The sequence below is a fragment of the Hydractinia symbiolongicarpus genome, chromosome 6 (assembly GCF_029227915.1).
Source record: "Hydractinia symbiolongicarpus strain clone_291-10 chromosome 6, HSymV2.1, whole genome shotgun sequence".
Taxonomy (NCBI): Eukaryota; Metazoa; Cnidaria; class Hydrozoa; order Anthoathecata; family Hydractiniidae; genus Hydractinia; species Hydractinia symbiolongicarpus.
The window spans coordinates 25614582-25624468 of NC_079880.1; the positions used below are offsets into that span (position 1 = coordinate 25614582).

General features: G+C 34.1%; 1 protein-coding gene across 2 annotated transcripts; it reads right to left on the reverse strand.

Annotated features, from left to right (window-relative positions):
- Window positions 1–1792: 1792 nt before the first annotated feature.
- On the reverse strand, window positions 1793–6248 carry LOC130647289 (uncharacterized). 2 transcript variants are annotated; one of them, XM_057453087.1, is made up of 4 exons: window positions 6188–6248; window positions 5381–5705; window positions 3965–5056; window positions 1793–2560 (listed from the first exon to the last, which is right to left on the reverse strand). In XM_057453087.1, the coding sequence occupies exons 3-4, from the start codon at window positions 3978–3980 to the stop codon at window positions 2100–2102; spliced, it is 477 nt and encodes a 158-aa protein (XP_057309070.1). In that variant the 5' UTR covers window positions 3981–5056; window positions 5381–5705; window positions 6188–6248; the 3' UTR covers window positions 1793–2099. The 2 variants fall into 2 exon arrangements, with proteins under 2 accessions (XP_057309070.1, XP_057309069.1); XM_057453086.1 differs by having other exon boundaries at window positions 3965–5705.
- Between the last annotated feature and the right edge of the window lie 3639 nt (window positions 6249–9887).

The window sequence follows — 9887 nt, forward strand, 5'->3', positions numbered from 1 at the left end:
AACGTCTCTATAACTCGAACAGTTTCGGATTCTCCGTGGCTGTTCGAGTTATAGCGCAAGTTTAATCGGCCAAATTTTGAAAAAGAATAAGTAAAGGCTGTTTTACACGGTGCAGCAAACTATAAGTAAGGATGTGAAGTATTTTTGTGAGAACAATTTTTCTTTTTAACATTTAACTTTAAATAGAATTATAAAAAAGTCAGTAATAGAAGATTTCTTCATTCTGTAAAATATTTTTTGATTTATTTAGTTTGAGACTTTCTTAAGATTCTTTTTCCTTCCAAGAAACAAGGGAATGATATATTGGTTTGCTACATAAGTTTTTTAGTCTTGTACTAAGTTTTTTCTAGTGTAAATAGCCTCGGTACCAGACTGATTGTGGTACGTAGAATGACGTTGTTGTTCTTGTTGATAAGGAGTGTTTGTTGTTCTGTCTCCAGTGCAACTACCACTAATCACAGAAGTCAAAGAGCAGCGATGCCCATTGAAGGCGTGATACTCTTTGTTACTTTCCATTAATTGGAATTCCTGATCAATCCTTTCCTATAGAGCATGGCGATCCAAACATCATCCAAAATTACATCAATGACAGTCCGTGTGAAGGAGTTGATAACGAATACACGAATCTATTTCTAATACGTTTGTGCCCAGTTATTATTACCTCGTAGGCATGATAACTTCAAGGCTGCTACAAACTAGTTTTTGATTTTGATTCGTTATGCGAAGCAATAAGAAGATCTAGGAAAACACTATTTAAACAACAAGTTTCTTCGACTCCAGTGTACAATAAAAATGTGTCAAAAGTAAAAGGGAAGAAAAGCCGGATCAGTTTAGATTTTTAGTTGAATTTGTAATATAAATAAAATGGTTTATTTACAGATACTTTTACTTTTAATAATCTTAACTAAACTTAGTCGGCAAAAAAAGTGAATAAAATGTTATAGGTGAAATCTGACTAAGTTTTGTGCAAGTAAATAATATTTTTACCGAGGTACCGTAAATTCTTTAAAAAACGCCCTCCTCCAATAAACGCCCACCCTAAAACTTTAAAGATTAAATAAAAGCCCACCCTTTGATAAATGCCAATTCTTTTATAGTCAGAAAGGAGGCGTTTATCAAAGGTATTAACATATTTTCACTATCTCCTTGTATTTGACAAGGACATAGTGCAATAAATGTTCTTTTATCATCAATATTGTTTTATAGAAAAAAAATTACAAAAATACAAGAAAAGCTTTATATTAAATTTCATTTTGGTGCTTCAATTCAAGCGTCACAATAATTTTTCTTCTTTTTACATATTTCTTCGTCTAAAACTTGTGCTGTCGGTGACGAAAATAACCAAGTTTCCATTATCTTCATTTTTGCCTTTTTGTACAACCCAGACTAGTTTTTAATAAACGCCCACCCTCTATTTAACGCCCCAGTAAACGCCCATCCTAAAAGCTTGAAAATTAAATAAACGCCCAGGGCGTTTATTAGGGAATTTACGGTATATAAAAACAATACGGAAAGTATATACAAATAATTCTACAATAAAGTATAGATAGAGCAACTTATTTTCAGATAACTATACGATTACAAGTCAATCATTTAATGTTCTCATAAATATTACTCGTCAGATTTTTGGTAAAGAATTGAGAGGCGTTAAGTTAACCCTATTTATAATTAAACCTTTTTTCTCAAACTTTTAATTCTGAAGATATCAAAGCCTCAGACTTATAAACAAAAGCAGAAAAACAAACGAACGCACGAAATAATCTCTGGTATGGCACACGCTTGCTGTTGCAATCCAAACTTTGATAGTTTTGAGAACTGTGCCAAGCTACTATACTATATTAAGCGATAGATCTGAAGATTAAACCTTTTATGTATTACTCCAACCTTTTCGTTAAAAAAACTTTTTTGTTTTTCAATTTATGGATTAACAACAGTATAAAAAACAGTGAGCAGCATTTCATTTTATAAGTTTTTATTACATCAAATCCATCGTAGGCCACGAAATGAGTACCTTTCTATCGCACAAAAAACAGCCATTCACCTTTCGATTCAGAAATTGTCGGATCCATCTCATAAACATTATCATCACATTCGAGCCTTTACGTGTACAAATTTACATGATACTCCCCAGGTACATAAATTAGATGATCATAAAGTCTTCTGTTTAAGTTTACATGATAACCTGACCATTTTTGTCCCTCCCAACGCATACAATCAATTGCAGTACGAGATGTGTCGTCAGGAAGTTTCACATACGATTGAGATGCAGGAGGTCGCAAATCAGTTTTGCCAGTTAGGTAGTCAACAACCTCGGTATTGCTCATATTATTTGTTGTTGCAATATGGATCGTTCTGTGATGACGGGGTTTGTAACAATAGAACCGGAACTGAGTGAAATTAATAAAGAGCCTTAAATCAGCTAAGCCAGCGACAGACAGGAGAAACTTGCCAGTTGAAATGTCGCTGAGAGATGATATGTCATCGGAATTTATCTGGCCTGTGAGAGCTGTATTAGAAATGGAGCCATTCTGTACTACATGGCCAAACTTTGTCCAGCCACCTATAAAAGAATAACATGTATTACTATGCATTTGATACACACTACTGGCCTTGTGGTACAGCATTCACTTTCGCGAGTTCAAACAACAGTCAAGTCATCTAGAGGCTACAAAAATGTAAATCTATAAACCCTTCCTTAATAATCTTTTTGATCCGAGGAAGCTTTTTTAAAAATATTTGCCAGAAAATGAATAAAATATTTGAAATCCTCCTAAAAAATTTAATGAAGTGTTAAACGTTCAAAACGATTTTATGTAATTTTATCTTTACTTGAAAATGAGGCTATATTTAATCTTTACTTGAAAATGAGGCTCGTAACAGTCAAACATTAAGAAGTTTTTGACCGTAACAATAATGCCATAAAAACAGATCTTCCTAAATCTCAAATGAGTAAAGAATACAGAATTTAAAAATAAGAAAAACAAATTCTTTAACCAAAAGTTTTAAAAAACATGAAATTTGGGAAGTATCTATCCTTTCTGCTGAGTGATGATAAGATATGTTTCACATGCGCTTGAAAAATTGAGTAATCAAGGACTTTACGAAGCAAGCTGCAACGACGTTGTTGTGCATAACTGTCCGTTACAGAAAACACGCCAAAAATGAATTTCGAAAATTAAACGACGTGCTTTTATCAGTACTAGTCGATGGCCCGTAGATAAATCCAGATTATTGCTTTCCAAATCAAAGGGACAAGGCAAGTTTGTTTTTAGAAATTTACCCTAGTCTGCACATGCATGTCTCCTTTTCTGTATTTACACTGCTTTTGCAACTCAAATGGACCGAGTTTATTTTTTGCCGAATAAGTTTTTTATCAAATTTAGCTTTTCCTCATTGTAGTGTATTCACAACCCGAATGCGTTGAAAAGGAAAATACAAAAACGGTATATGTTACCGGTTTAGTTCTTTAGTTATTTGTTATATAAAAAGTAGAGATTATAATAACTTCCTCTCTATATGCTTTTTATCTTGTAATCTCAGTAGACAGCAAAAATGACAGTTGTTGTAAATTTTTCTAAACCTTTTGCGGGTAATATTTTTACTGATTTTTTCTGTTATATAAACTCTTGTTTTACCAAGAAGATATTCTTTTAAATAATACAAATTTTGAAAAGAAATTTCAAAACGACGTTATACTACACAAAAACCTATTAAGAATTGAAGTGAGCAATTTCAAGCGGAAAAAGAATTATTTATGGACATGTGTTCAACCATTTAAGTAATAGTGACAAGGTGTGTTGTCTTGTTCACCATTTTGGAAAAGCTATATCTTCATATCTAGTGATTTTTAGACACCCTAGATTGGTTTGTGGGAAACTTTCCATAACATTAAGTTACTTACCCCCTAAAGTTTCCATAACATTAAGTTACTTACCCCCTAAACTTTCCATGACAAGTTACTTACCCCCTAAACTTTCCATGTCACAATACACTGACGTTGGTTTTTGTAGTTCTATTACGTAATAACCACTTTTCAATGCAGGATAGTTTTCGTTTATCCACTTGCATGATTTTGCTAAACAATAACTCTTTTTATTTAAAGAAAATCAAGATACAGTTAACTTTTAGTGACTGAAAGTCGCCTCAACGGATTTCCAAAGAATCTTAGTAACATAATTGTAGAGGGAAAAAGGGGGCGGGGGGTCGAGGGCAACACAAAATTTTGGGAAATTTTCCACTCGTTCATCCGATTTAAAGGAGGTCCAATAATACAACCTGAATGAAATATTAAAACTACCCCCTGTACAATTCCTCACCAAAATATTGAGACACTGGCAAAGTTGGCAAAAATTATCAACTCACTCATTCTGTCCTATTTTTTCAGATGCATAGATTAACGCACTTTCTAACACGTGTGCTTTGCGGAATAATCTATGTCAAGGACACAAAAAGGGCTCCGAGTCTGGAGACAAAATAGTTATACTGACATCAGCAACAATTAGCACAGTGTGAGAATGTTTGGATCTAACAAAATAACCTAACATCCTAAGTCTGCGTCTGCGGTAAACATGGACATGTTAACATGAAAAAAATAAATTTGATACATTTAAATTGTAAGAGCCTATTATAGAAAGCGTCTATATAATAACTTGTTGGAGGAACTTTGAAATTTGCAAATTTGTCTCAATATATTTTGTGAGGGGTTGTAGCTACTGCTGATCCTCTTTTTATCAGAAGGAAAATCAACCCAACTCAATTATTAACGCCCTCCCCAACTGACAGTTTTAAAAAAATCTTTAAATTAACTTCCCCATTGTTGCGTTAATGATTTTATTAAAAGAATTGGATTGTACACCATGTGCTCGCATCAAATACTTATTTACACTGGACGTAAAAGAAATATTTTTTGTAGAGCAAGTATTTAACACTTACGTAGTTTTTCACAACGCTCTCCGTGTTTACCATCTCTGCATGTACAATTAAAACCAGGGTGTTCACATATGTCTTCACAATAATGGCCTTTACAAGGCGATGTACTAGAGCAAACGTCTCCAACCTACAGAGATGGAAGAAAATAACATGTGTTGTAAGGCAGAAAGTTCGTTCGTTTGTTCGTTCGTTCGTTCGTTCGTTCGTTCGTTCGTTCGTTCGTTCGTTCGTTCGTTCGTTCGTTCGTTCGTTCGTTCGTTCGTTCGTTCGTTCGTTCGTTCGTTCGTTCGTTCGTTCGTTCGTTCGTTCGTTCGTTCGTTCGTTCGTTCGTTCGTTCGTTCGTTCGTTCGTTCGTTCGTTCGTTCGTTCGTTCGTTCGTTCGTTCGTTCGTTCGTTCGTTCGTTCGTTCGTTCGTTCGTTCGTTCGTTCGTTCGTTCGTTCCTTTGTTTACCTCTTCATTAGTAGGATCAGTTTCATAATGTGTCCAAGAATCAGCAAACGTAGCGTTGTAGCCATCCCCGACGATTGTATTTTTTAACAGCTCGCATGATTTCGTATCATCACTATAATTGATGGATTGACAAGCGTCGTTCAAAATACATTTTTCAACACAGTCAAGATCATCTTTGACTTGAATTGTAGTAAGGATCCCGATCGCCAGCCGAGACTGTTTATACACCACTGAGAAATCAGAATAAAATCCGCAGGATAATCGTAGGATTTTGCCTTCGATTAAAGACATGTGCAATTTGATCAGAAGAATACACCAAAAAATCCTGTAAGAAAAAAATTGATTAAAAAATGGACAAGCGAGACAAAAAGAAAATTACACGTTTTTTCATAAGAACATGTAAATCTCGATAAAGTTGTGTTTACTTTTTTACAGTTTTTCTTCCTCAAAAATTCTTATTTTGTGTCCTTGCAAAAAAAATACGGAGATATATTGTCAGATTAACGGATGATGATGAATATTTTTAGGAATGGGAGAAAAGACGTTGAAAAATTGTTATTGTATGGTTATTACTGCAGAAGTATATTTGTATTTGTAACAAAGAAAAACTGTTTCAAAATAATTGATTTTTGTAAATCTGGACTCGAATTATTTTGTTCTTAATCTATAAAGGAAGTAAGGCTGAGTACGTTCTTAATGCGTTCTTAACTTTTAACAAAATCTCATTCTTAACGTTCTTATAAACTAGTTTTTTTATATATAATATAAATGTATTCCATTTAAAGATAAAGTAAAAACAAAGAAAACCTGTTTGAGTCATTCATTCTTCCTCCCTAAATCTTCTGTTTTCCTATTTTTTTAAAAACTAACTTGAAATGTTTTCGAAAACAATTCTAACACAGAATTGAATTCCTTTCTAACAATTAACTTATGTTAAACATACATGACAATGTATTCACGTACTTTATTCGTAAATGAATTACTTTCACTTACAATTCACAATATGTATTGAGTTACGGAGTGTAATATGTGATCGGCAGGCTGGGATGAAGTTTTGATTTATATTGTATAGACCGCCTTCGCCATTCAGTTATTCTTAAGATTATGTGAGAAGGATTATGACTTTTTGAAGACTTTTTGAAATATGTTTTTTTTTCTTCCTTTTTACAATTCTATCAAAAATTCTTCTAAATCTGGACAATTTGTGAGAGGGGCTTTAATAAAAGAAGCTGGGTGGATTCTGCAATATTTATTTTTAATGTGGTGGAAGGGGGGGGGGGGGGGGGTTGGGGGGTTGGAGGGGGTGTTAATAAATCGTAATGGATGGTAACATTTCACTTTCCCAAATGAATACTCTTTTTTTGTATGACAGTGCAAGCAGTGGTTCAGTGGGAGGAGAATCTTGGAATGTTGATAAAAATCGTCGACTAATGAACAGTCCATTAAAATCAATCTGAAATACATTAACTCTTCCTCCAAGATAAAAAGTTTGACACTGGATAATTTCTTTTAAAACAAGTTTGCAACGTGTTAGGAACAGATAGCTGTCAGTTCCGCAAATAGCGTTTTTAAGCAAATAGCAAAATTAATTTTTTTGTATTTTTTTCAGAACATATTTTTGCGATTGAACGCTTTTATGATAAAAGTACAGACCAATGTTTGCAAATGGAAGATACCTTATCGGTTAAAATTTTAAATTTTATAACCGACAAAATGTTTTGACCGACAAAATTTTATAACCGACTAAAAATTTTGACCGACGAAATTTTTCACCAAAATTGAATTTTCTATTTTACGTGTTTTTATTCGTGCGTGAAGTCGACAGACCCTTTTAAAGTCATATTTGAAGCCATAAAAATGGAGGTAATAGGAGGAAAGATAAGAAAACTAAAATTTCAAAAAAAACATGATTAAGTTTTCTCTTTTCATTGTAAATAAATCTATTAAGATAAATGACTAAGTTTTGTCTCTACTCATCAAATGGGTTCTCTATACGTGTCTTGATCGCGTCTGTGATCCCTGCAGCATCAAAACCGTTGATAATGGTTGACGATCAAAACCGTTGAGATGGTTGTATGCTTCAACAATCCACTGTGCATGTAAGGCTTCAAATCAACTAACTGGATAGAGACTTTGACATCACCAGGTGCAACTCCGTTTGACAACTGCTTACTTTATCAGCATATCCCGTGCTGAACTAATGTGAAATGAATTTTTTGGCAGACTGATTGATGCTGATGTTTAAGGGTTGGAACTAATTCGTGAGATATTGCGGATAACCAATTCACAGTTGTTTTTCGCACATAATCGTTCCATTTCGTCGTTGTCTTGACCTTTAAAAGTATCCATGATAATCAAGGACCACTGTTCTTCTGGGTAACCAAGCTCTTTCTTTTTGGCAGATAAAGATGGGAAAATGATAATTTTAAATAGATCTTCACACTTTTCTAAATTAAACCAATGATTTGGAGCATACGTGACATGAAAATTGGTTGGAAATGCAAATTAAGGTAAACATTTTTTTGACTTCCTTTGATAAATAAGCCGGACAGGAAGAGAAGCACTAGTAGCTGTAACAACAAAAGTCTTTGTAATTTGACTTTTGTCATCAAGCTTTTTTATGCAGTTTACTAACCCGAGAAATATTTTAAGTAATAAACCTAAAGCTTAAAAATAATTAATACCGAAAATTTCCTACTGATTTGTCATTCGGGAAAATAAAAAATATATATACTAGTCGATAAGGCCCATGGAGAAATCCACTTAGGCAGAAGGGCAATAAAAAATAGGTTGTTTAGATTTTTTCCTGACGTCAGCAGTGCAGCCTGTGATGTGTAGAGGTTAAAACGCTGATCAAAATAATGTATAGGATCACATGTTTTCGACAAACGCCTAAGGACATATAAGGTTTTAAAAATTTTGCTGACGTCAGCAATGGCCCGTCAAAACCCAATTTTTTTTTTAAATTTGTATACCTGTTGCCTTCATCGTGTAGATCTTGAAACGCTGATCAGGAAAATGTATAGGATCATGTACTTTTGACAAACGGTTGCAAAGATATTAGGGTTTGAAGGTTTTTTGATGACGTCATTAACCAGTCCATTCAGAAACGGATTTGGGAACTCAGGTTAGGGAAAATTACCCAACTTCTTCCTAGGTGGACCCTAGTTACCCACACGGTAAATAATCATTGAAGTCACCACCTCGTTTCTAAGTTATTTGGCCTCAAAGTTTTAGGTGCACTGTAATGGCTTCATTAATTTAATATAGGACATTGACCATTCTCGACCCCAGAGCTCTTTGAGATAAACTTGAAAGTAGCTCTGAACCCGTCTGGTCACGTGTTGGATTCTGATTGGCCTATTATTAGAGGTCTATGTTTTTCCGCGAGAGATTGTGTTTAGCATTTATGTGTAAAAAAATGGCTGCGGGAGAGACGAAGGATCGAAATATGCTCCCTTTTAGTATGTCGTGACTGAATTTAAAGCAGATATTAAGGGCTAGCTATGTATATCTATCAAGAACACAATTCGGCTTTCTCTTTTAATAACAATTACTGTAAGTATTTGACCATTCTTTAGATAGCTAACTTTTAGTGTTACACACATAATAGCCAGGCTGAAGGGAGGTGGTTTCTAGCTAGCTAACATTACTTTGCTACTAGCTATAGCTAGCTAGTAGCTAGCTAAAAGTTACTGCATGCTATGAGTATCGAGTATTAACGAGTATTTGGTTTAGCTACCAATGGTTTGCTAATTCAAATCTAAGCTTTCTCGTTTTTGTCTTTGCTTCAACTAAATTCCCTTAATACAGAAAATACTCATATAACATGGTTGTCTCTTTTTTATTTTAGCTTGCAATATGCATGCTTTTGCTTTTTTAACCTGACACTGGCTTGCCCAGTGATATTATATGAATCGAGTCAACTCACCGATTCAACTCATCCTGAGTTGGAAAACGAGCCAGCTGGGCTTCAGGAAAGTTGACCTGCTTTATATAAATACCATAGGGGTATGCTTCGAGATGCTTCGAGAGAAGGAGTTTTTCTCAATTTTCGCTAATATATAGAAACGATCCAATCAAGCCTAGAACAGCAGTGACTTTCCAAGCGGTCAGAAGTAACTTTTTGCAGTAACTTTTGCACTACAATATATGAGGAATTTAGGATATCTCCCTCGAATGATTGTTATCAATGAGACTATACTTTTTAGTTTCGATTAAAAAACAATTGAATAGAGCTATCACCATATTCATTGTCACAATTCAATTCCTCTCCCATAAAATGTTTCCATATTGAACAATATGCATGAAAGCCTCTCACTGTAGCTATTAATTGAAAACACCTGTTTTCAAATAAAAATGTCAAGAAAGAAAGTGATGCGACAAACTTTAAAAAAGAAGTTTGCATATTTATATTTTTATTCACACAATACGCAGAAATGTGTATTTGGTTATAAACCTTTCTTTGTCTTGGTGAATATTTTAGGCGGAGCCAATTCATGTGCGA